The sequence below is a fragment of the Streptopelia decaocto genome, assembly GCF_964273445.1.
Source record: "Streptopelia decaocto genome assembly, chromosome: 2".
Classification (NCBI taxonomy): Eukaryota; Metazoa; Chordata; class Aves; order Columbiformes; family Columbidae; genus Streptopelia; species Streptopelia decaocto.
In genome coordinates, this window is record NC_138655.1 from 108,786,718 (window position 1) to 108,814,238 (window position 27,521).

Here is a 27,521-nt window from a genome sequence, read left to right on the forward strand (position 1 = left end):
CGTATCCATGTCAAGTCTGGTCCAGGCTGCTGCTGTGTCAGGCAATGTGCTGGAGGATGCCGTTCTGCTGCGCAACAGAAGCAAAAAGAAGATCTTATAACTGAAATAATTACAAAGACTATTTTTTTAAACAAAATTTGATACATTTGACAAAAGAAAAAAAGCTAAAAAAAAAAAAGCTACAAATAATAATGTGAAAATGAAGAGATTTTGCTAGAGACACAGCAGTAGGAAATAAAAGACGGGAACTCTGAGTCCTTAAATATTAAAGGCAAGCCATGTCCCTTTAGACCATAAACAAAAATTTAAAGACAGATGTATTCTTTAGACAGCTGGTGGCCACAACAGACCTTGGAGCACTCAAATTGTTTCACTTCTCCCAGTTTCATTAGGATACAAAACTGCAAATAAATTCCGCTTTATTTCTTTTCCTGTTTTCCGGCAGAGGACAAAAAAAGGTGAATCCCAGTGCATTTGAAAAACAAAACCAAACAAAACCCCAAAGAAACAAAAACCCCACAAACAAACAAACCCACGAAACCAAAACCAAATGCAACTGTATCAAATATCCTAGATGTCATTAGACGGTACGTGCTTTTTGGAGACACAGAAGTATTAGGTTGCTATCTGTGCTCTGGCCTGAGGGTAAGCTAACTAAGCAGAACATGGAAAACCACTGGACACGACAAGAGAAATTGCTGAACTTGACAGTGAACAGCCCAAAAAACTGACAAAAGGGGCAGTGTTGTGTAGAATGGCTGGATCTCCCAGAGGGTTATGGGGGAGTTATGCAAGAAAAGGCTGAACTTCATAGACAATCAGAGGCAAATATTGGGGATGCAGAGTCTTGAAATGCCAATCATCACAACTCTAATACCATATGAAGCTGAGATTAGCTAGAAAGTAGTACAAGAAATACAAAATGTGGGTACACAGAAACACATAACTTTGGGTAGTGCCCCTGGACATGACAGCTGGAGCAGGACAACACATCAAACCTGTCAGTTTAGACCACACACACCAGTCAAACCCATTTCTGCAGTCATGAGAACCTGCTGTTCTCCTTGGCTAACAGGACAGCACCCAGAGGTTAAAAATGTTACTCATTTAAGTTAAAAATTATATTCTTTAAGGTTAAATTATGTTCATTGAGGTTAAGAACTATATTCTTTAAGGTTAAATTATGATCGTTGAGGTTAAAAATTATATTCATTGAGGACTGATCTCTTTGAACCATCTTGGCAAACTAGCATATACAATACAGGTGATGGTTATTGATATGGCAAGTATCAAAGTAGCTGGAGAACAAGTTAAATTTACCCATACTTGCATACCACTTCAGAGGATCACAACTTAAATGCCAAAATGACCATTATTTAAAATAACAAAAATATATGATTTAAAACTTTTACAAAGCAAACTTCCCTGCTTGCTATATTCTCATGCCAGTGTCTCAGCTCACCATGGTTCTGTTTCACAGACTGTGATCCCTTGAAAATGTGAAGGTCTCCACTGACTTCTTACAGCTCAATGTACTTTGAACAGCTCTTCTTATGAGAGGAATTTCAGCCTGGAAATGTCTCAGCTAAGGATGTCTCGAACAGAAATAAGAACAAAACTGGTGGATCCTTTCAGAAGAAAAATCATACCAAAGAAGTTCCAAAATTTACAGTAAATAAACTTTATTTTATCTCAGCTCTTGTCAGATTAGTGCTGTCAACAGTCACAGATCAGCATATGATACTGTTATGTATTAACTATTTACAATTTACAGTAACGTACTTTTCCTCCAGAAAATATAAGTACAAAAGCTAGGAGTAAACAAATGAGGTACTGCAATCTGTATTTATTGTAGGCAAAAGCATATAGAAGTGACCTTTAGCAAACAATCGTAAGATCAAATCGGGAGAGAGTAGTCATCAAGAGTGCCTAGTTCATCAGGAAAATCACCTCAACTGCTATCCATCCAAAAGTGTATTGCACAATTCATTCAGAAATAAAAAAATAAATAGAAGAAACAAACCATTTATTTCAACTCTTAAAAAACACCCAGTAAAGCCTGTATGGAGATACAGTAGTGGGCAATTCCTTCCTAGGATAAAGTCTTTTCTCTCCTTTAAAAAAATAACCTTTAACCCAAAATAGAAGACAGTGTTCAATAGAAGAGAAAAAAGACTCATCACCAGATAACCCCTGATTAGCGTTTCTTGTCAAGGCAGTTTTAACTATATTCATGGTCCAAAGGTGGTGCTGAGTTTTGGTTCTTGCTGTTCCATTTGTGACCTCGAATAACGGCTTTTCTTCGTGTCCCTTCCAAGGGACAACAACAGAGATATGAACATATTTCTAAGCAGCAGTGCTATTAGACATTCTCATCACAAGTTCTTCAAGATGGTCGTAGCCATGACTAGAAGAATGAAATGAAATTAACAAATGTCACATTATTCAGAACAACTTAGAAGCACTTAATATTAAAAAAATAAAGACATTATTGCTTATTAATCAGAATAGGAGATGGAAGAATTTCAGATAAGTCAATTTGCCAAATTATTAACTGATTTTGAGCAAGTAATTCCATTGCAGTATCTGCAAGACAGTTGAGGAAATGGTGAAAATGAAAATAACCTGTAGGAATATGGTCAGGAGACTCACTGGAAATAGATAGTCTACTGCGTCTTAATCCAACAAAAAACAATGTTGTCCTCCCTGCCTAAGGCCTATTACCAAAACTGAAAGGATTAAGTAAAACTTAGGGGCTAGGGAAAAGCCTCCTCTACCAAGAAAATATTAAGTGCTTTCACAATGAAGTCAGCATCATCAGCAAGAATATTATGCCATTTGCTGGCTATCTGTTGACAGAAGTCGCAAAAATACTTGAGATAAAATAAGAAACTACAATCCAAAAATGAGGTTTGAACAGTTTCCATACACATTTGTTTAAGTTATGAAAGTAAAACAGGTAATTGCTGACATCAAGGTGAAAATCAAGCCCTTCTGCGACATGCTTCAAATGTGGCTGCAAAGGCCTGAATTTTTGACGCTGGTATCACAGACAGCATGACAATAATTTAAGTTTCAAACATGCTTCCTGCAATAGTGTTGTAAACAGCTTTGCCCTATCACTCCCAAAAATTCAATTATTTTCAACAGAGCTGCTGATTCTGTCAAGATGTGATCAAGGCTGGGAGGCAAACAGTCCAAACTCTGTTGCTTTTTAAGTGCAATAAAATGAATCTGCTACTGCATTCAAAGGTTTAAAGGAACACAAAATAAAGTAGAACCCATGACTGCTAAGATGGATAGGGTTTTTTCCTTTGAAAAAGATATTATTTTGTACTAAAGGCTATATCTGGATGACTTCAAGTGAGGAAGATCGCCCGTCAGCTGCACTGTTATAAGTGTCAATGGAAACAGCCCAAGTCAGCGCATTTTGTCCCGGCTGTGGTGCAGGACAACGGCTGCATTTCATCCCACTGATAGCGATTGCTTCACCTGCACCGAACCAATTCCTGGCAACTGTGCAAAGGAGAAAGAGGAAAGTTGGGCTGACTGTTTCCTATCTGAAGAGTTCAATAAATATCGTACACCACTAACAACTCAAATTATGATCTTACCATGCAGAGCAGAAGGTTTTAACTGTGAACTTCCATATCCTTCTCCTCTCTCAACTGTTACTGCTTGTGTGCTCCTTCTTTAGCTTGGCTAGTCTAATGCAACCTGCACCTCTAGGCCCAAATCAGCTGTTGCTTTTCCGTAACACCACAATTAGTGTCACAGATTCATAATGAAAGTAGCTTAATAAAACCTGAAAAAAGGCCCAGTAAACTGTTCTCCCTTGTTTCTCTGCTCTAGCTTCCCTTGGTACCAAGCCAAAACTCTGATTCAGAAAGTCACTGCTGTTTAAATGCAACCAAATTCTAATTCCTCCACAGAGAATGTCTCATGAATGTTTTTAACATAATCCATTTTCATATTGATAAGATGTAATAATTCATTTCAAGCAGTATGGTGTATGTCTCCTATATATCTGAGGGAGCTCAGAAAGTGAATAAAGAGAAAACAAAGCCAAGTGCAATAGAATTTAGTATTACATATTAATTGATTTAAAATCTGATCTGTTTTTTTCTACAACTGAGATTTCTGTAGCTCAATCAACAATTCAAGTTATGCTTATAACTCGAAAAGATTTGTTTTGAATCAATATTTACCATTTTGAAACTTGGCTTTGTAAAGCAAAACATGATTACGAGTAGAATAAAGTTTATCATATACATATAGAACCAAAAAATTATTTTTTTAAAGGAACAAAAGCAGTCAAGAAAAAAAAAAACCACAACAAAAAACAGAAGAATGATTAATCCATAGGTTTCATCTTTCAACAAAATAAGTATGTATTAGGCTTCACTCACCCACATGCTAACTAAGCACAGACTGATGGGATATTCAGAAGATACCACTGCGAGGTGAGGCAAACTACAAAGCCAGGAAGAAAACAGCTTATTTGACTACTTTGTTAATAGTGTAAATGAGAACTCTGTGGACATCTACTGCTTACAGATGAGAATGCTACAGTTAGATCACAACAACTATGTAGTAAAATCTAGATTAGTGAAGGAGATACGTTGATCTAGCACATATTTATGGACCTAGGAATTTGTCAAAAGTTTTCAGAAACCTGTTAAATATATGTCCACTAAGAGGGTAAATAATTACTCACAGATACTTATCACTACACACACTTACTCTTTTCCAGTAGCACAGTTAATTAACTATTTACCCATTAATATTAGTTACAGATGTTTTGGCCATAAACTGAGATACAGAAACAACCAAGCTTTATATTAAAAATGCACATTTATGTTGTAGATCAGGACTTTATTGCTCAGATCAAAATACTGGACATTTTAAAACACTAGCATCACTCCAATATTAAGTGTGGAGAAGTACTAATGTCATGTTAGTAAATGTCAATAGACAAAAAACAAAAGCACAAGCATATTTCTTGATAGAATATCTTACTGAGACTCCTCCTACTTTTCAGTCCTAACAGAACTACAGAAGACTAGCCAGAAATATTGATTTGTGCTTCCGTAAACAAACTCAGTAACTTTGAAAGTGAAGAAACAAATTAATACATCCTCCATAATATGCCTACCATGCCCTAATATTTGAGTTTCCATAAGACATCTCATTTAATCTCTTGGTGGATTTTGAAAGGAGAAAATTTATATGTTAGATCTGAGCCAAGCAGGGACTGCTACGTGAAACCAAAGAAGATTTTGATCAGGACATGAAGCTCTTTAAATTACAATAACCTTAACAATCAAAGCATTTGCAGCCTGTAAAAAAACTCAGTAGCTAAAATGTTCTAACCAAATTTAATACCAGGAACAAAAATCTGTTGTATGATTCAAGTTAAAGTTTTATTTTGTAACAGAAGTTGGGAATGCCTGTTTTAAGGAGACCAGCTTTCAAGTATTGAAAAGCTGAAGGGACCGCAAACAAAGGTCCAAGACATTCCCAAACCTACTAAGTGTACAGGAAATTGCTAAAATATATACACTTTCCTCCTGTTTGATACTTCAAGCAAATAAATACTAGAATTTATATTTTTTTAACTGTTGTTTCAATAGATCAACAGGTCTTTAATGTAATTGCTTCAACTAAAATCTAAAAACGTTTAAAATTTTATCTTATTCTGTTTCTGCTAGTGTTAAATAAATATATATGTAGGCCAGTAAGAGAAAGAGAATGCAATTCTTCCTTTCACTTTAATGCCTATGTGTTCTACTAAGCTGACTCACAAAGAAAGGGATTATTGTGTTGACTCCAGACACAATGCAGAGAAAACCATTACTGCAGTTTTCATCTTAATAAGAAATAGCTCTAACACATAAAATTGTAACAGTAATAGCAAAGAAATGTTTATGCTCATATATTCTTTTTTGTGTCTGCTTCTCAAACTCAAATTCATCTTTCTGGTAAACAGACCAAAGTGGAGAGAAGACCCTTTTTTTAAATTGTTTTTTAGAAGTCTTGTTAGGACAGAAATACGGCTTAACTGATTATGAGAAACACTAGCTAAGAAAATATGCTTGCTTTTTTTCTCACTCCTCAAATCTACATCTGGAATGTGACATTCCACTGAAGAAGGAGGAAGGAGAGAGAAAAGGAGTTTCCTTGAATACAGACACAGGGAAAAAGAAGACTTAAGTTTCTAATTCCTTATTCTTGCAACCTAATCTCTTGCATAAACTTGATTTACGTATATAACTTACCAATGGTCGAGCATCTTCTCGTTCTAGTATCTTCTGAGTCTGATCTGCTGGGAACTTCAGCACTGTTGTTATAACCTTGGCCATCGTCTAAAAAGAAATATATCACCTATAAGTAATTTCATATGCACTAAAATGCTTTGTAATATTTTGAAAAGCATTTCACTTAAGAATACTATACAATACTATTTTAGTAATGTCAATGGAAAATACAGTGAAACCAGTACGATATCATCACATACGCATAACATGTTACGTGAATTATATGAAAATCATTAAGAGTCTTCATTTCACATTGTCACAAACTGCAGCTATTGTAATACCATATAAGCTCTATGGTATCTGCTCAAATACTTGAAGTGCATTAATAAGCCAGTATACTGTCACAAATACTGCTCCTAGCACATTCGATCTTAGCGTGGCCTTTCTGAAAAGCACATTTCAAGCACATGGCACTTGAGAGAGTCCTTATGGATTCAACTATATTCACATCATCCAAGTATTTTGTAAAGAAATGAAACATTGAGAAATCAGATCCAATGTCAGACGTGCAACTCCAGTTGTGTAAATATTTTTAGCGGATATATAATAAGCCCATATTTAAACAGCAAATCATTTAGACATCCTCAGATGCAAGAATGTAAGAATATCAAAAGCTTTCTGTAGAACAGGCAATGATTATTTCCATTTTATCCCAAGGCTGAAATATCTCTCATATTTTTCATGAAAACAGATGAGTGGGAAGAAAAAACTCCAAAAGGCACAAAACAAGGTTCAGGTGACTTTTACAATAAAGGTCAAAGTAAGGGCTGCAGTTCAGCTAAAACAGAAGGTGATTGCTACAAACCCAGGAACTGCTGCTCTTAAAGAATGTGGATGAGATAAGATTGCTGCTCTCAATATCCACTGTTTACTACCAGTCTCACATGTGGAATGAAGAGGGAGGCTGCAGCAACAAAGCAGCTGCAGGACCCAAATGACTGCAGCTAAAAGTAAGAGGTGAAGCTTTAATTTGCAACAATTCTTTCAGTATATAACTTAAATAGGGATAAAAAAGAAAGAAAACAAACAAACAAAAACCCAAGCCCTGTTGAATCCTTTCAGCTCAAAAAGCTTAATTTTAACATATTAATAGTTCCCGTAATTAAGAAGTGCCTCTACTGCAGTTCCCAGATACACGAAGGAATGTGCTCAGCGCTACAAACTAACATCACACTTTCCTAATTTCTCTTGCCAGAATCCTCATTGACATAATTCAGGACTGAAAGATTAGAAAGCATTGAGTTTACAATCTGTTCAAACTGTTTGTAACAGAGCTATGAAGAAAGCCCGCTCTTAACCATTTTCTGCAGGACACAATGGTATGCAACTGTTAAAGAAAAAAATCTACAGACGCTGCAAATACTCCAAGAAAGTATGGATACTTATGTGCCAACCTAAATAGGGGCTATCTGAAACCTTCTTTCCTGAAAATGACCATTTTGTAATTTATCACTAGCAGCAACTTGATATCTTCTCCAAGTTTTTGAGGCCACTAGGGAGATTTTGAAGTAGAATTATTCAACACTATTCAGAGTTGCATAGTTAATAAACAAGGACTGCAGATCTCAGGACAGTATGTTCAACACAGGCTTCTCTAACAGTCTGTTCTACTATTAAAAACCCCTAATAACTCATTAAGTGTGTGAGTACACATACATGTTCCCAAGTGTGCATCTCTATTTCTACCTATAGAAAGACCCTGAGCTTTCCCAAACATAATAGTTAGTCCTGCTATAAGAGCTGATAGTTTGCATTCCCATTTCTTTCTATGAGGTTGATATATTCAGATACGTCATCTCTGAAAAGAATACTTTTACAATGATACCAATCAGTCCTCTCTATAATTCAAGAGCTGCTGGTCAAAGGCAGAACCTTTAAAATCCAAATTTGACAGAAATATTCCTTGTTCTTCTGCAGTGCCCAAGAGCATGTCGAGGTGCCAGATAAAGATCTGCACAAATGTACTATCTCCGACACAGACGTATATTCCATTACATTCTTCCATGCACCTAGCTGGTATCAACACACACATTTACTATATATACAAACTTCAGACTGACTTTTCTGGCCTCAGAACAGACTCCAAAGAGCATAATGAATTTACAAGCAGAGCATCTAGGATTTCTGCAAGACTTAAGAACTGGTGTGCAGTACAGCTGGACAGTGCAACTATTCATGTGTCTATAGAAAATATTATTTAATTTGACCTAGTGGTGTATGCCATGTACTTCCAGATTCAGATATTCTGAACAAGTTGTATGCTAAGAAAAAGCTGGCAATCTCATTTCAGTTATCCTGCCAAGGAAGAGGCAAAAATAAAGTTGGTCTGCAGGGCAAGACAGTAAAATCCCCCAGCAAAGACACATACAGTTTACAGAGAATGTGGTAGCTTACAAGTCCCACATTAGGACCATAATTCCTGACTCTTAGATACTGAGCCACGATCAATCCTCAACATTTCTCTTCTGTGTCCAGCACTGTAACACAACTGATGCATTCATTAATGTCTACTTAATATGATTCCAGGATCATTTACCAAGCTGCATAATTGGCACCGCCCACCCCCCCGATAATTTACACAGATTCTCTTGGAACTCCTTTCATTAAAGGCGAATTAATGTCCATAGAGATCACCCATTCCACTGCCTTTGAGATATGGCATATTTATTTTTACTGTAAAAGGAGATTCTGCACAGCGAAAGGCCACCAGAATGATCTTACAAGGGAAAATTAGAAAAAAATTGCCTTGTCTGGTCCAGGAAAACAAAAGCTGAGAGAAAGTTATGTCTGTACCATAGAGGCAAATCTCAACATAGATCTCTTAACTCGAGGAGTGTGCTGGGGAAAGAAGCACATGTTAATACTGTACTAACACACTTAGACTCTGTTTAAAAGATTTTATCAATCACATTGTCATTGCTCATGGTGCTCCAGCCAGTGTAGCAGGATGAAAACAGTTTTTGAGATATGGTTCAGTAAATTTAACATTATACAATACTATCTCTATGAGATCAGACACTAAGCTCAGTGTCTTCTAGCACCACACCTAATGGCTGAAAGAAAACCAGCCTATGAAATCGGCTTAAAAGCACTTTTTGAAGTCAAAGTGAAGAGACCAAAGTATCTCTGTATTTACATTAGTAAAAATGCTAACATTCATTCCACTTTAATTTTCCATTAGTAAATGCCAGTACAGCTACAATCTTGAGCAGTTAGTAATAGCAAACTAGACAATCCCAGAAATTCTTCCCTTCTTCCAATACGTAAGAACATTTACCCTTGAGTAAGAATTGCTGAGGTAATCAAACTTGTATGAACACCCAATAGAGAGGAATACAATCACGTTCACTTTTAAGAACTCTGTCATTCTCCCATACCTATCTGCATCTAATTTGCCAAAGCTAAAAATTGTAGTGCTTTGAAAATCATTTCTGTTGGTTGTTTGTTTAAATATATTTCCCCTTTCAATCATACAAACTTTTAAACAACGCCTTCCCAAGTTACTGTAGGAATCTGATGTTTCTCTTTTCTGATTTTTTTTTTTGTCCCAATATTCATCTGCTTTTAGGAGCCAGTGTGCAGGCAATCTTGTAATGGCATCCTCTGGTTAAATAAAAATTAATCTCCAGAGCAAATAAATACATGTATGGGTATACAAACATACAAATCTATACATACAAATGCATACATACATAAATTTATTATGCTTATTCATATAGCTTTTAATTAAAGCCACTGAAAGAAAGAGGAGAGACCTGAAGTCAATTTACTTTAGCAGTGATTGTTGTTGCTGTTATTGAAGAAGTCAACTGCAAATTTTAGTACGTTACTGTTAAAAAGGAAAAAAACCCTCACAATTTTTCATTCACAGTTTTGAGGTAGGCATAGTAATGTGTTGAAGACCAGTGAGAAACAGCCTTAACAAGTGACAAAAGAGGTCTCAAACTAGGTATTCTGGAACGCAAATTTGTGACATCCACCACCTATTTGCAATAGCCATCTACTGCTGCCTTAAAACTTGTTGAAATTGAAACATCGCTGACAATGTTGTTTAGAATTTTCTCTTGTCCAAGTCCCTCACAATTCAAAATCATAAAATCATTCTTTAACGATTTCAGTTGTTTTTTATTAAAGTAGCAGAGCCATCCAATGAGCCACAGGCTCGCGAACAGAAGCTAACTTGTGATTCTAGGTTTTCTGGATCAGGGATTTTTATTTTTAATAAAAAAGGAATTAATATCAAAGTGAAAAATTGGATACAAAGTGAAAGGAAGAGGAATCTCATAAGGACAAGATGTCCTGCACAAACCAAGTTTTATTCTGCACAGAACACAATGAGAACCAAGATAATTAATGTAGAAACCTGCATAAAACCTCTCTGCTTAACAGTAGTCCAAGCTGAAAGCAGTGCAACAAAGAATGGAGGAACTCCAGGAAGGAGAAAAAAAAAATCATCCACATAGTATTTATTGTCCAAGAAAAATGTTTGTGTTATGACATACTTTTTTTGAACATGGTCAATCTCTAAGCATCACTGCTGTTGCAAGCTAGTAAAATGTCAATGTAGGAATGATTGCACAAGCTTGCAGCATACAAGAAGCTGCCTACTGTGCAGTTTTTCACTGCTTTTAAGAGTAAATTTATATTATCTAGACAAGGTATAGAGATTTGGGAGCCCTATAAAACATTTTTAAGAAGCAATTAAAGAGATATTTCACCATTTCAGAGCTACTAACAAACGATTATTTAATCCAACTGTTACTTACCATGTTTGCAACAAGGTGATAACAAAAGAGCACTTTTGCTAGTTTTGTGCATACCAGCTTTCACAGTTCATGAAGTCTGACTGGCAACAGGGTATTTGCAAGTAAAATCATACCTACCTATAAAAGTTTTTGTCTCCATAGGTATACTAGTGAGAGATATGACAATGCCCCTTTCCCCTGTCAGTCATCTTGGCATGCCAACAAAGTTTTTAAGGTAGGGATCATGCTCCTTTGGAAAAAACCTGAAAACCTGTTGAATCCCAGTGTCAGTAATAAACAGCACGTAATGAATCACGAACACATGGTACTTCAAATTTATACAGCAAGGATGATAAACTCTGTTCTAACCTGAATCACATGCCACCATATAAAACTTTCCATACCTTTGTCTCACGACCCATCATATACTCAAAGAGCACTTTCCTCAAGTATTCAAACTCAGTAGGCTCTCCAAAAAGGGAAACGTCAGTATGGTGAAGGTTTCCATCTGTGCAAACAAAACCAAGAGAAAATTTATACTGACAGTCACTCATATGAATCTAAATTTCACTAACGGCATGAAATTGAACAAGAGCATATGCTAGATTATGCAGCTGGGATGGAGTGATACTGAACACAAATCTAAATAGGGAGAGGAGTGGCTGGAGAGCAGCCCTGCAGAAAGGGATCGGGGGGTGCTGGTTGCCAGGAGGCTCAAGAGGAGTCAGCAGAGAGTGCCCTGGCAGCCAAGAGGGCAAACCCCATCCTGGGGACACCAAATACACCATAACCAGCTGGTCAAAAGAGGTGATTATTGCCCTGCATTTAGCTCTGGAGTGGTCTCACCTTGAGTATTGTATGCAGTTCTGGGCCCCACGATTTAAGAACGATGTTAACATACTTGAACATGTCCCAAGGAGGGCATCAAAGCTGGTGAAGGGGCCAGAAGGCATGTCCTCTGAGGAATGGCTTGGGACATAGGGTTTGTCTTGTTCGGAGAGATGGAGGCTGAGGGGCAACTGAAAGGGTTTTGGTTTCCTCTGTATAAACCCAGCAGAAATGTAAGGAACAGGCAAGATTTACACACCATTCCTTATCAATGCACAAAGGGACATTAAGTGACATTTGCTACTACACTGTTTATGGTGAGATTTTCTTCTTGGAAAGAAGTCCTGAACTGTTTTGTGTTATGTACCACATTCTTCCTTGCACTTCAGTAGGTCTTTTCCTCCTTTCATGAAAGTCATGGTAGCCCTCTCAGCCTTTGTCCTGCCCCTTCTATAGGCCATCCATGCCCCTGCTCAACTGCTTAGTCTTTGTTTGCATTCATATTTAAGAAACTTCTTTACTCTGAGGGTGCCAGAGCACTGGAACAGGCCGTCCAGGGAGGTTGTGGAGTCTCCTTCTCCGGAGATATTCAAAACCTGCCCAGACACATTCCTGTGTGATCTGCTCTGGGTGAACCTGCTTTAGCAGGTGGGTTGGACTAGATGATTTCCAGAGGTTCCTTCCAGCCCCAACCATTCTGTAATTCTGTGAAACCAATGTACTTAGTCCTGACGGCCCTCAACTTCTAGTTTTCTTATTTGTTTATAAAATACCTTATCTTAAAAGAGTGGAAGGATAACATGGTAAAATAGGGTAAAAGCAGATATAAGAAAAATGAAATATTATTGCAGTGTTAATATTGTTTTTTTCCACTGAAATATTATTCATCTGTGCTGCCTACAAGGTTGTCAAGGAATCTGAACAACTGCAGAACACGAGACAGAAAGACAAACTTTAGATACCTTCCAAACAACACGTAATACAGGAGATGGAGGATACAAGCAAACAAGGAGTCCTGAGTAAACCAGAACACTACTGTTGAATATGATAGGCAGTGGAATACCAAACTTTAACTATAGGAATTGGGTTTTGCACTGACAACAGTGAAGGAAAATTTTGAGGAGAAATACCTATGGAGACTAAAGTTACTTGTTTTACTTATTCTTACCAAGTAGAAATATGCATAATTTAATGAAAGGTCAGTAGCACAGGCCAAAAGCAAACTAAATTAGGTATTAGATTAATATGGGGAGTAAGGCCTTGAGACTAAGAGGTCTTGTTACGAAGAGGTGGTCTACAAGAGGTTAAAAACAACAATAATAATAAAGTGACATGGCTAAAGTAACACAGTGCAAAAAATATTTTTTATTGGAGTATTCTAAAAAGATATGAATAGAGCACGTATTAAACCAAGAAAAGTAATATTATTGTGATCAAATGTCAGAGCAGGGTATCTTGGAAAGGAACTCTAGTCAAAAGAAGGGTAAAAGCCCAGACATGTAACAAAAGAAAGGTCTCTAAAATCTAATATTTTTATAGTTAAGAATTTTAAAGAGTCATGAAATGTATATTTAACTAGCCAAGACACCTCGCCACCCACTTTCTAGTGTCGCTTGCCTGTAGCACTCCCTCTGGGGATACAGAAAGCTGAAGAACTCTGATACAGAGCTATTCAAACTGTATGACATAAAACCAAACATCAAACAAAATGTCATGTGGTTTGCTCATCTGAAATCACACATCAGCTCTCTTAGACAGGATAAAACAAGGGTAAGATGTCATAAAAACATTATATGAGTGTTTTAAAGGGACTGATATTTTCATAAATTGTCTAAACCAAAGCATAGCTTTCAAACAAACAAAACATTTATTTGTGTACTTACCTCCATACGGTGTTCCAACTGATGGGACATACATATTCTTCTCATAATTCTTCAGTCGGTCTTCCAGTACATGAATCTAAACCAAGAACAGTCAAAAAGACAAATGGTGTTCACTAGCAGCTAAAATAAGCATAACTGAGACACTTTTTAGCTAAAAATCATCACCTTCTATGAAAGCAAAACACATTTGCTTTCCGAGGAAGGAGAACATTGCAAACCGTGTTATTAAAAATTGTCCCGGAGCTACTGAAGGTCATTAATGTGTACACATGTGTATATACACATAATGATATCCATAGCAAATGATATCTATATAACTATATCTATATATGTATTTTTACACATATATACATGTCTATTTTATACACATAAACATAGGTAAAAAATGACAAAAATAGTACCTAACATCAAAAAGATTCAGTTTAGAAAAAGAAGAGATCCTTAATTTCATGAAGACCACTGTTCATTTTTCACTGTGCAAATGTGCTAACTTGTATCCCAAGCATGTGGTACTTTCATTTGCAGGCGACAGAGGAGTACTTGGAAAAGCGCACAGATCACCTGAGAGCAAGTCTGAGTCAAAACCATTTTAGGTACATATTATTTCCATACTACCTGTGTGGAGATGTGCTACGTTATCACTTGAAAAGAACAAACCGTTCAATATTGCAAACAGTATTAAGAATACTTTTTACTTGTTCAAACAGTGCCCTTACCTGCTCTTTCAACTCCTGCTCTTTCAGTTTTGAATCACTGACTAGTGTTGTCTTCTGTGCAAGCTGTGCCTGCAAGGACAGCCACATGGAAATCATCAGGAAACTAAGGATACCTCGCGGTTACCTTTTCAATAAACTTCTTTCTCTCTTTTAACACAAACTTATAAGCATTATTTCAGTTTTCAAACTGCTGTGAAACAGAATTACCCAGACACCAAAATCAATAAAATACAAGACCTACCTGAAGTTCTGCTACTGTGACCTAGAAAAACAACAAAAAAAATATATTACTATGTATGAAAAATACTGAATATATCAAGCACTGGACACAGGTATAAAAAGAAAGAAATATCAACCTCCTAGTTCCAATAGAATATCTTAATTGAGGATGATAAAAATTGAAATAACCAAATTAAACATGTAAAAATAAGTAGTCCTACAAATACAGTTTAACTTATTTGTATTGACAGTACATAAAGCTTATATTTAAATTTCTCATTTGATCTTTAAGACAATTATGAATATAACTTGAAGAACCTCATGTTTCCACATATTTACAAAATGCATATTGGAGGTGAATGATAATTGAACAAGTACGAAGCACATGCCAGAAAATCCTAACTACTATTAATACTTTCATAATACTGTATCTTTTTCCTTCCTTCTAGAGGTTGCATTTGGAAATGTGAACATTTCCCTGAAAATGGATTCAGCTTAAGAGCTTCATGAGCTCTATATCTTGCAAAGACAACAATGTTTATGAAGTACAGAAGCAATTCTCAGCTCAACTTTCTAGCTTTTCATATTCCAACTCTAAGGAAAATAATGCTTTAGTAGTCATATAGCTCAAGGTTGTAAAATGATTTTAACATCAAATAATTTGTGTGTGACTTTTTTTTTTAAGGTAACCTAAACCTTAACACGGAGGTGGTAAATATTACTTCTTTTATCCTGAGCCTCTTTGGAGCTCTGTTGAAAACTACTGCCCATCTCAGTAGGTTCATAAAACCTGTAGGTTTTCCTACACTCTGCAAACAGAATATAGGTGAAAATAATTTCTTTACGGAGCTTAAACCTGTAAGCGCAATTCTTGCTTCTGGAGATCTCAATAATCTGATCAGATATTTATTTCCTCATTAAGAGAGAGAATTCCTGATATTTTTACATTGAACACTAACACTTAAGGATGTTAGTGTTTGCCAACTGCTTATCATAGTCAGACAAATATTGTTCGAATGTATAGTTACGCTTCATTGTCAAAGCGGATACAGTCTATGTGATGTTTGGCCTAGGCTGACAAGAAGCAGCACAGGAGGTTTTATAAGACAAGTTTCTGTGAATTGGAAGACTCCAATGCCCCAACTTCAGACAACAAATGTATCAATTGCCCACAAAAAGTTGCTTCCAGGCAATGAAAGACTTCTGAGCTGTTTTACTACTACTGCTGAAGGAGGAAAAAAGAAGAGAGAAAAAAATGTTACAAGGCACCAAAATAAAAAAAAAAAGGTGAGACAAAAGATACCATGGCAAATATGACAGAATTCATTTGAATGCACATGTAAAAACCAGATGTGGATTTGTACACTTCTGCTCAGATATGTGGACAAGGTCCACAGGGCCCATCCCATTTTCTCATTTAGCTATTGTATCAGTTGCAAATATATGCTGTTGTGCCAGGTAATAGCAAAATTGGTTTCCTACAAACATACTGAAGACAGGCAATGGACAAATTAAGACAGGTATGACTCAAGAAGAAGAACAGATCTTAACTTCTAAGGAAGAAAAAAGAAAACTACCTACTGACCCAGAGGAGAATCTGTGACAGTGAGAATCCAATCCTGAAATACTGATAAAACAGGAACTGGAAGCCCACTCACAGCACTCTAAATACATGAGCTTTGACTGGACCAGGAGACCTACCAGGAACTATCTGCACATTTAATATAATAATCTGACTCTTAGAATAGCTATGTTGTTCTGAGATGAAGTCACCTTTGTGAATAGCATGAAATATGAAATCTACATTCAGTTAAATCAGAGCTATCCAAAAGAAAGCTTGTGAATGAATTGTTAAATTTGAATTTACTTGGAATTCTCAAAATTACTCAAGAAAGACTGATGTCTGTATGCCAGTGAAATCATGGATATTTAACTGCCTTACACTCACCAAAAAATCCCATCCTTGTTCTGCAAGCACTTTGAATCTGGATGTTTTAATTGTACTTAGGTACACACACTGATACACAACCTGGTTTTCCTCCCCTCCAAGTGAGACATCACTTCTCATTTAAAACAAAGCAATACCGGCAATGGAGTTCTCTCAACTGGTTTATACCAGCCAGAAATGGAACAACTCCCTTGAGTTTCTCCAAAGTATGCCATGGAAACTCCAAGGAGTAGAAAACTGTAGACAAGATTCCAAAGACAGGCTAAATTAGCTGTTTGTTTCTTGTAAGCAGATTCATCTTTACATTGAGATGTATTATTTGCAATATTCAAATATTTTACAGCTCCATGCTGTCATTGTAAATCTGTGCAATTAAATACCATTGCTGGTATATAGATTTGATAAAACTTCCATGTGCTATCAGTCAATATGTAATCCTGAAGCTGCATGCATAATAAGACACTAAATGACTGCCTGTATTTATAGCAGACTTCTATAACAAAGTAAGTAGGGAACAGTCAACACAGAAGTCCTAAAGATAAAGTACTCTTCATACGTTTCAGAATCATGTTTTAGGGTTTCTTAAGGAATTTTCCTCCAGATAATAAGATTATTAAAGATTAATTTCAGTGGGTGGACAAGGGCTGATTAAGAATACAAGGCAGTCTGATACAAATACTGCTTTTCCTGTTATGAAAACAACACTCATGTCATGGAATAGTTACTAGAAGTAATGTAAAGGGTGTTGTAAGCAAGTGCAAGGGAGAAGGGACAAACATTAGGACAATGAGGTAATTTGTACCCTAAGTTTGTAGTGTCAAATAAATATATTTAGTATCCCCATTGCTGCCTGTTCTCAAAATGAATAATTTAAAAACAAGGTTAATATGAATTCTCATCAATGACTCAACACTTGATATACTCTTCCTCTCTCAGTTTAATAACTAGCGATATTTTTTCACCAAAGAATTCCTCAAACTAAAATGTGGCTTCAGAAAGAGAAAAGCATGCACTCAGTCTTCTTTTAATGAAGACCTCTCAGTCAATAATTGATGTATTCAAGGTACTGTTTCAGAGTCCTTTGGAATTCAAATTAAAAAAAAAATCACACTAAAAATGATCCAACGTGACGTCATTTCCTTCTAAAGGGCTTCCAGTAAAATCAACATAAAGAACATACATAGGGAGGGAAACACCCCACCATAATAATCACAACGGAACTGGACTTTTTAACATACCATTTAAAAAGTAGCAGCAAATACTGCAGATTCTAAAGATGTTCACTTTTGAAATTAACATCTAAAAGGACAGAAACTGTATGGGAAAGTGAAGGCCAGATATATAAATAAAATGCAACTAAGAGCAAACCACAACACTTTATGAAGGCTTAGCATTTCACACCAAAAAATACCAAAATAAATGTTAGCTCTAGCTCACCTTTTCGTTGTGCCAACGTTGCTCTTCTGCCATCCTTTGTTTGTATTCCTTCTGCAAGTCTTCTAGCTGTGTCTGCAACTCATGAACTTTTGCTGTCATCTCTTCTTCACGAGCCTTCAAAATACAGGAAAAAATTTACTTACACCATCATCTAACCACTCAAAACTTCACTACAGTGGATAGTAAGCAATCAACAAAAGAGCTATGCTATATACAGAAAGAATATGCTGGAAATTTAGTATCAAGGCTAGTTATACTACAGGACTACAGAAAAGAGCAAGAGACAAACACAGGAGCTTCACAAGATTTTGCAGGCCTTCAACAATTCAGATTACATAGTTAGGATTACAGTTAGCTTTTCAAAAATGGCAAAAAAAAGAGCCATTACTACCTCGCACTAAACCAGCATTTGAGTATAATCTGGGAAGTGTATGACTGCAGAGATTGTCCCTGCTCAGATGACCTTCATGAAAGGGACACATTAGGATACAGAGTTACTTCCTGTACTCTGGAAGTGACAAGGACTTAAATCCTTTCCTCAGTCACTCTCACAAAGATGTTCCTAAAGCAGTTTTAAGCACATTTTCAGAAACAATGACTTCCTCTTCACAAGGGTTTAGGGGGCACTAAAGATCATGGAGAAAAGGAGCAGCAGTGAGAACAGCAGAGTCATAAAATGGTTTTGGTTGGAAGGGATCTTAAAGATCATCTAGTTCCAACCCCCCCGCCATGGGCAGAGAATCCTGCTTGTCCTCTGAAATGTAAAATATCGAACTACAGCTTAGTGCAGCTCGAGGCAACTGTCATTGCCATCGTTAATGTGATGCAAAAAGTAACAGCATTCACGTCCTCCAATTGCAAAGAAGTCAAATTAGCCTAAACCTTCAAGATCATGCATTGAGTACAGCATGCATGTTTCAGACATATGCACAGATCGAATGCATCAGAAAACAGAGAGGACTTACATCTGCATGACTTCAAATCACAGACCCATTTGGGCCTGTAGAATAAGGACCAGAATGGCAATGCACTGCACATTTAGGTAATAAAAATAGAAATCTTCCAGAAATGCAGAATTTAGACCAATGATACAAAACCAACCAACCAACCAAACTCAACAATACACTACCACTACTCTAGTAAAGCTTAAATTTACCTTCCTCACTTTCCTCATTTTAATCTGGAAGACAAACTGCTGAAGGATAGAAGGACCTAACCGTATAATTTTTATTGACCGATTAGAGCTCGGGCTTAATTTTTGGTGTTCTCTCATGTTCATAAAACATAAAACCAAACATTTTAATTGCAAGCTAAGTCACCACATATATCAAGTGCAATTCAAGCAGTAAGGTCCTTACTAGAAAGAATTATAGTTCTCTGCCTAGTTGTGCAATGAAAAAAGGGGAAGAGTTAATTAGAAATGTACGTAGTCATATCACTTTTCAGAAAGATACCTCAAGGATTTCTTCATATTTTTTCACAGTTCTTTTTAGATCATCATCTTTTTCAGCAATTTTTTTATGCAACTGTGTTGTCTCTATGTGATGATTTTCTATCAGTTCAGTTTCTACCTCCTGGGCTTTACCTGTAAAAAAAAAGTCAGGTGATATAAAAAAAGAGAACATATTTATTTTCCTAAATTATGTCACAACAGTATTTAAAAAAGCTTAAAGACAACTTTGGAAGACAACTGTAAGGAAAACTTACCAAGAACATTCATTTTTCCACACTGTCAGTGACAATTATGAAGTTTGCTGTCTGTAGTTGGGTACCTGGAGCAATTTTTTTCTACCTGATGCTGGAACTTTTCTCTAAAAGTTAAGATCACAACCAATATTTATCAACTAATTCTGTCTCCTACTCTATCTAGAGAAGTGATCGAAACATCTGCAAATCTTCAGAAATCCATCACTTGTAGGTGTACTTCCAGTAACTGTGGTGTCAAAAGATTGTTCCTGCCCACTTTTCCAACCTCCAGTTTACACTATGGGGACAAAAGATGGACGAGAAGCTGAAATGTGCTGTACTCTAGTTATAACCACACAGTGCAGCAATCAGACATCATATCCAGTTGGTACTTGGTGGTGGTGACAGTGAATGAAGTCTGCAAGGCACAGCTACAAAGATGCAGTCCTGATGCCCAGATGGATCTAAGTTTCTCTAAAAGGCATCCTTCAGTGTCTTATATTCCATAATGGAGCATGAAAGGTTTAAACTGCTGAAGTCAAAGGAGTATTATAATGAAAACTTACCAATGTGCTTTCCCCAAAACAGCTGAAGGTTTGGTTTCTGGCTATTTTACTGATTAAAGTTATATTAATATTTCACTTACTGATCGTCTCTTTTACTGCTGTTTCCAATTCTCTTTCTTTTTGAGCCAGCTGCGTATTGAACTCTCTCATTAACTGCTTTAAGGCAGAGTTGTGCTTTAACTCAATGTCTTCTTGTTCACATCTGTACAGAAATGTCAAAAAAATACAGTGAGAAAATAAAATGTTTAAAGATAGCGCGAGAACAGTTTAGCAAGGTAGGAGAGCTGGGAATGCCTCCAAAACTATTTTAGAATGGGATGGTTTTAAGTTATATGAATTCTGTGGGATTCGTGGAGGGTTTTTGTTCCCTTCCTATTGAATTCACCTGGAAGGCATAGGTGTTTCATTTAAAAAACACTCCAGAATTGAACCCTTCCAAAAGATACAGCGTTTTAGCTGAGGGAGATGAAGAACTGGACATAATGTATGTGCCACATAAAAGCAGAATTTTTAGGGAATTCCTTGCTTGAGAAGCCGTTAGAGCTGAGCAGTACCACATTTTTGTTCAGTACTTATGAACAATTCTTGATATCATTTGAACACGAAGATCTCACTGCTAAGTTTTAATAAACTTTGTTTCAGTTACCTTTGTTTCCTGTTTGAGGAAAATAAAACTATATTTTATGTTCTGGCAATACTGAAAATGACCATCACTAAAACAAATCAAAAGTGGTATTTGCCAAAAGACAAACCACCTTTTAAACTGATGACTTAAATAGTGCTTTATGTGTTCATGAAGGGCTACTTTCAAGTAGCTCTTCTCTTGCTGTTTCTCTGAGTCTATTTAGAAAAATGACAGAATAATACCAGTCGTTATTTCATTGTTACAAATTGACCTTTAAAAAAGTATTATTGAAGTTTTAGTGGTTAAAGATAGAGCAAAGAAATGGTAACAAGACCAGGAACGAATAATTTACCTGATTTTCTGCTCCATTTCTTCTAAGGACTCCTTCTTTATTATGTCAAGCTCCTGCTGATGCTCTTTTCGCAGAGTACGTAGGTCTTTTTGAAGATTATTTACTTCTTTGCGTAGTTTCTGTTTCTCTCTTTCTGTCTCTTCCAGTTTCGTCTGCAAGTCCTTCTGCTGGTTCTGCATATCACCCAATAACTTCTGCAGCTCCAAACCAGATTTAGCCTTTTCTTCAGCATTTTCCTCAAAAGCTTTCAGACAGTCACTCCTTTCATCCAACTGTTGCTGTAAACTTTTTAGCTTTTCTTCATATCTCAAACTCGTATCTTCCATCTCAATCTTATGCGCTTCATTTTCCTTCACTAGACTGTTTTCCAACTCTTTTATCTTCTGTTCTAAAGATTGACTGACTGCCTCCTTTTCCTGCAATTTTTTCTGGAAGTCTCCAACTACATTCTGCATATCAAGATCTTTTTGTTCTTTAGCTTTTAATTCTTCCCTACTGCTTGCTAAATCGCCACCACAATGAGCATGTTCATCTGCTAACAAGGAGTATTTTTTGGTTTGCTCCTCAAGTTCCTTCCTGAGGCTTTCAGTCCTACTCTGCTCCTCCTGATGGCTCTTCTCAATACATTCTAGTTTTTTAAGGAGTTCTTCCTGGGCTTTTTGCAGTTCTAGATGAGAGTTATTACTCTGTTGTTGTTCCTTTTCATACTTCTGTAACAATTCATCTTTTTCCGTTAAGCCCTTCTGTAGCACATGCATTTTCTCTTCGTATGTCTGTCGGACACTCTCAAGTACGTTATTTTTTTCTTGTTCTACAGAAGCTTTAACACACTCTACTCTTTGCAGCATTTCTAATTCTGTGGAATCTCTTGTTGACTTTATTTTTTCTTCTAAGGACTCAATTTTGGCCTCTCTCTCCTGCAGTTTTTGTTCCAAGTCTCTCAATTGATCTTCTCTATCTTGCTTAAATTGCTGTTCCTTTTCTTCCATCTGAATCATCAATTGCTTTTTAATAGAACCGATTTTTTGCTCTGCCTTCTTTTTCAGATCTGCCAGCTTAGTGCTGTTCTCTGCATTCAGTCTCTCTTCTAATTCTTTCAGTTCTTCCTCTTTGCTTTTAAGTATCGCTGACTTCATTTGATCGAATTCCCTCTCTTTTGCTTCAATTTCAGCTTTCAGTGAACCTATTTGCTTCTCAAAATTAAGTACTTTTTCTTCAGCCTCCTTAAATCTATTGTCCTTTTCAAAAGCCACCTTCTCTGCCTGCTGGAGTTGCCAAGCTATCTCTTTTTGCTCTGTGTCTTTTTGTTCATTATACTTTCTAAGTTCCTCCATCAAGGAATCATTTTCTGAAGTTTTCTGAGCAATGTGTTCTTCTAGTTCTGCAATTCTTTCTGCTTGTTTTTTTAACTTTGCAGTGAACTCACTTTCCTGCTTTTCCCTCCTGTTTTGCTTTTCTTCCAATTCACTTTTTAAACTATCGAGATTCTTGCTTTGTTCAGCCAGCTGCTCCTTCAGGTTATTTAGCTCTTCATCTTTTTTGTTGGCTTCAATATTGCTTAATTCCAGTTTGCCCTGCAAATCTTTAATAGTGTCATGATTTTGTGTAAACCTGGTTTGTGCTTTTGTCTTCCACTCTGACAGCTTGGCAGTGCAATGATCTACCTGCTCAAGAGCTGATGATTTTTCTTGACTCAGCATCTCAACTCTGGACGATAACTCCTGTACCTGGTTTAACAACTGCAACCGATCCTCTTGATGTTGCTTGCTTAACAGAGACATGGCTGCTTCCTTCTCTGTTATCATGCTTTCAAGTCTAACATTAAGGTCATTAATTGTTTTGTTGAGAGCAGAGACCTCAGATTCTTTTTCCTGGAGTTCCTCCCTCATTGAGGTGACAGCATTGATATTTTCAGATAACTCTTTCCTCAGCTGTGTTATGCAAGTTTCTTTTTCCGACGCTGCTTGCTGCTGATGCCCTCCCTCTTTTTGCAGTTGTTCCTTTTCTGTTACAAGTCCTTCAATGTCAGCTCTCATAGACATAATTAGATTGTCCTTCTCTTGCAGCTGTTGCATTGACTTTTGCAAAGAAGTACTTGCAGCAGAATGATGCTCTGTTACTTCTCTAAGTTGAGCTTCTAGTTCAGGAACCTTACTTGTTTTAATTAACACTGCTTCTTTAACTTTTGCAGTTAGACGCTCGCAATCTGCAATTTTGCATGTTACTATGCCAATTTTTTCATTACATTTTTCGATTAATTCATTGCTTTTTGTTTGCAATGAGGCTTCAACATTCTTCCAACAAGCATCTAACTGGGCCGTGAGTTCCTCTGACCACCTTTTAAGCTCAGTTTCTTTTAGCTGAATTGCCTCTATTTTTTTCTCGTAATTTTCATGATCTTTAGACTGAGAAGACTGCACAGTTTGGAGTTTCTCTTCAAGTGTTTTCAGTGTATCAGCCAGCTCGGTAATTCTGGCTTTGTCTTTTTCTTCAACTGCTTTCTGTTTACTGAGCTGTTCCTCAAGTCCTGACTGCTCTTTCAGGGACTGATTAAGATCACTTTCCAGTTTTTTCACCTGTGTTTTCAGGTCACTTTCCTTATCCACCAACTGCCTTAGTTGTTCTTCCAATTCCTTCAGGAACTCCTCCCTTTTAAACTGTTCTTCCTTCAGTCGGGTTATTTCTGTTCGGGAGCTCTCCTTCTCCGCACTGAAGGTGGCAAGTTTCTGTTTCAGGTCTCCAACTTCCTGCTCTTTCTCTTGCAGTTCCATTTCATGTTTTTCCTGGAGCTCTTCAACCTGCTGATTGAGTTTCTTTTCCCAAATCTGGGTAACTTCTTCCAGCTCCCTCCTGTGAGTGTCAGCAAGGCTCTCCAGTTGCTCTTTCTGATTAGATTCCAGTTTCGACACAGCATCACTGATTCCGGCTGAACTGGCATGTGCCATTTCCAACATTTTCGCATTGAATTCACTCTCTTTCTGACTGAACTCCAACTGCTTGTTTTCAAGCTCTTTTTTCAGTTTAGCTTCCTGCTCAGCAAGTTTCTTTTTGAAAGCTTCCTGCATATCTTTTGATTTCTGCTTGATTTTGTCCATTTTGTTCTCCTGACGTTTCAGTTTACTCTCATATTCTCCTTGTAAAGCACTCATTCTCTCCTCAGCAGCTAACAGTTTCTGTGTAAGTTCTTCCACTTGCTTGTTCTGCAACTTCTTCATGTGTTCAATTTCATTTTCCTTCTCAGTTAGACTTCTCTTTGCCTCATCAGCCTCTCTTTGTAGATCCTTCGGTTGACATTCATATTGTTGCGTTACAGAGGTTACTTTTTGTGTATTTTCACTGCTTTGCTGTTGTAAACGCTGCTTCAGATCATGCACCTGAGAGACGTTCGTCTCTAACTCATTCTTAACTTCATTCAGCTGGGATTCAGCTCTTTCAAGCTGCTCACTAAGTTGCAATTTTTCACCTTCAATATCTGTCAGCTTTTGCTGCAGCTTTGCTAATTCCTCTTCATAAATCTTTGTCTGCTCATTAGAAGTACTCCGATGAGACTCTGAAAGCTCCTCTAGCTTTGCAGACACTTTGGCAAGTTCAGCTTTAGATCTTTCTGCAGATTCCTTCAGGTTCCGTTCATGTGCTTTTAGTTCTTCTAGATGTCTGTCTTTTTCCTCCAATGACTGCTTGAGTTTGTTGAGTTCCTCTTTGAGTACCTTCTCAACACCTTGAATAGACATTTCGTGCTCTTTTAACATCACTTTAACCTCTTCATTGTGCCGTTTCCTCTCTTCTTCCAATTCTTGCTTTGCTTCACATGCTTTATTATTCAGTTCTGAGATCTCTTGTTCTAAATCATGACGTATTTTTAGTGCTTCTGATAGCTCAGAAGACAGTGCTTCTAATTCTGTTTGTTTCACATCAAGTTTTTCTAATGTTTTTTCATTCATCTCTTCTATGTGGGCACGGAAAACTGTTTCTTTCTCTTTCAAAATTGTATCTATCTCTTGTTCTTGTTTTTCTCTCATTTTTTCTATTTCCGTTACTTGTTGTTGCTTTAAGATTTGAAGTTTTTCTGTCCAGAGCTTTTCCTGCTGCTGTTTCATGTTCTCCAATTCTTTCTTGTGTTTTTCAACTATATCATTGATTTCCTTATTGTGCTGCTTTTTTTCAGACTCCATCAGAGTACTTAATTCCTCTGATGGCTTGCTGTCATCTTGAGAATACTTTGCAAGAGTGCTTTCCAGTTCAAGAATCCTCTGTTAGAGAATACAGTTTTAAAAGAATATGAATATTCAAAAGGTAACAAATTGATTAAATTTTTAAAAATCTCACCAGGCTCACAAAACCACAAGTAATTTATTCCATTATTTTTAGTGAATATTAACTTCATCTAGTTTGTTCTCAACTTTGCTTCCATTATGATGAGTTAATTATTTAATAACATTTTCTCAATTTCACTGCAGTAAAAATAGATACAATAAAAACGTGGAAAGAATTTAATTCAAATAAAATAATCCATATTCCATTTATGAGAGATATGTTCACATTTTCTTATTAACCTAAAGTACCAATATGCAAGATGAAAGATATCGGGAGTCTACACGAGTATTATGGAGCTTTGCACTTATCTACTGATTTATCTAAATTCCACCTCTCATGGAAATGCTGCTGTAAAGTTAAAGTGCTTCTGTAGTTGAAACTTCCAAACTAATATTTGTGAAGTGGTGGAATAATGTATAAACTTGCATTAGCAGATAATACAATCTTACATACATAAAGCAAAGGACACTTCATAATTTAAGCAAATTTTTTACTTACTCAGGTGTCCTTTTAAGTGTTTGTACAGTAGCAGTACCCAGAAGTTAAAGAATTTAAAGTTTAACTCTCCTGTATAACATACATAAAGATGATGTAGATGGATACAAATTCATATCCCATGAAATGATATAAAGTTAATGTATTCCTTGTATTTCTATATTTTGCCATTTAATCTTGTAAAAAGCTAGGGGCTGCAGCATACCATGGCAATACATTAGATTCCTGTCACTACAAGAAGCATTGTGAGATTAAAACAACCCACTCACAATAAATCCACAGTATTTGTAAACCCGTTACAGTTAAATATATACTGAAAGGAAGTCTCATAAATCTTTACCCTTTTGGAATCTTTACTCACAGTTCTAAAAGTCTCTACTTCTTGATGCATCTTCTGAACTTTCTTGTCACACTCTGACTGGATTGCTTTCTTCTGCAGCTCTAATTCTTCTAAGGCTAGAGATTCTTGCTGCTCTTTTTCTTCCAGGGTTTTTAAACACTCGCTCTGATTTTTTTCCTGTATCAAAAATTACAATTAAAACAATAAAACTATAAATACAGTCCATCATACCTTCAAAAACAGCGTAACAGGATATTTACAAACCAGTTAAGAGGATTCACATATTAGTCACCTGCATTTTCTCCATACACACACACAGTTTGTACTTCATGTGTGAAAATAAAATTGCTATAAATCATTTCAATTTTCTCTTCTTGGGAATCCTTTGTCTTCTGCTTCCCTTTGTATGAAAAACATAATGCAATACAGTCCTTCATTTTGGTTTGTTTACCATGATTGAGAGCAACACCTTAGAGGAACAAAGGTCTGTCCTCACTTGATTCCACTGTTAATGTATTTTTAGGCTTCTATTCCTTATAATTAAAAAAAATAACTTGAGAAACAGGTAGAAAAATATAATCAGGAAGGGACTGGCAAAGTCCTCCAGTCCTGGTCACAAACCATGCACAAAAGTGAATCTAATATTCGTTAGGTAAAATTATGTGATGTTCTAAAGTGGATTACAGCTTATGAAAAAGAGCAAAGAATCCAAATGATTCCTCCCAGCCTGACCTAGAAAAAAATTATTTTCTGAGGTCAAACACTATGAATAGCTAACCCTGTTCACATAAGACAGCACAATCAGACATCATGATATCGATGCTTTCCAAGTAACAGCCTCAATCTTAGTACCTCTTTTACTCTAGTTGCTGTGGCTAATCACCAATGATCCAGAGGAAGAAATTAAATTAAAAAAAAAAAACTTAACAAAAAGAGTTTTCACAAAAAGAAGGCTTTCCCACAAGATGCAGCTGTTGGTGAACTGTGATAGTGATTAATTATCATTATTCAGTCTGGATCTTTGTAGCTGCTTTCCCTTCATATTGCTGA

At 36.5% G+C, this 27,521-nt stretch overlaps 1 protein-coding gene across 5 annotated transcripts in view; it reads right to left on the minus strand.

The window, feature by feature from the left end:
- Positions 1–1,667: 1,667 nt before the first annotated feature.
- Positions 1,668–27,521, minus strand: part of GOLGA4 (golgin A4) — a 107,026-nt gene continuing 81,172 nt past the window's right edge. For 3 of the 5 annotated variants that reach the window (XM_082045316.1, XM_082045313.1, XM_082045317.1), the window contains 12 exons: positions 26,493–26,648; positions 21,323–25,572; positions 20,426–20,547; positions 19,548–19,678; positions 18,094–18,207; positions 14,731–14,751; positions 14,490–14,558; positions 13,774–13,849; positions 11,467–11,570; positions 6,279–6,365; positions 4,410–4,473; positions 1,668–2,407 (listed from right to left, as the gene is read on the minus strand). In XM_082045316.1, coding sequence (XP_081901442.1) covers positions 4,444–4,473; positions 6,279–6,365; positions 11,467–11,570; positions 13,774–13,849; positions 14,490–14,558; positions 14,731–14,751; positions 18,094–18,207; positions 19,548–19,678; positions 20,426–20,547; positions 21,323–25,572; positions 26,493–26,648 — 5,160 coding nt within the window. In that variant the 3' untranslated portion in view covers positions 1,668–2,407; positions 4,410–4,443. The remainder of the gene's footprint in view (positions 2,408–4,409; positions 4,474–6,278; positions 6,366–11,466; positions 11,571–13,773; positions 13,850–14,489; positions 14,559–14,730; positions 14,752–18,093; positions 18,208–19,547; positions 19,679–20,425; positions 20,548–21,322; positions 25,573–26,492; positions 26,649–27,521) is intronic. The other 2 variants (XM_082045315.1, XM_082045314.1) reach the window with 2 other exon arrangements.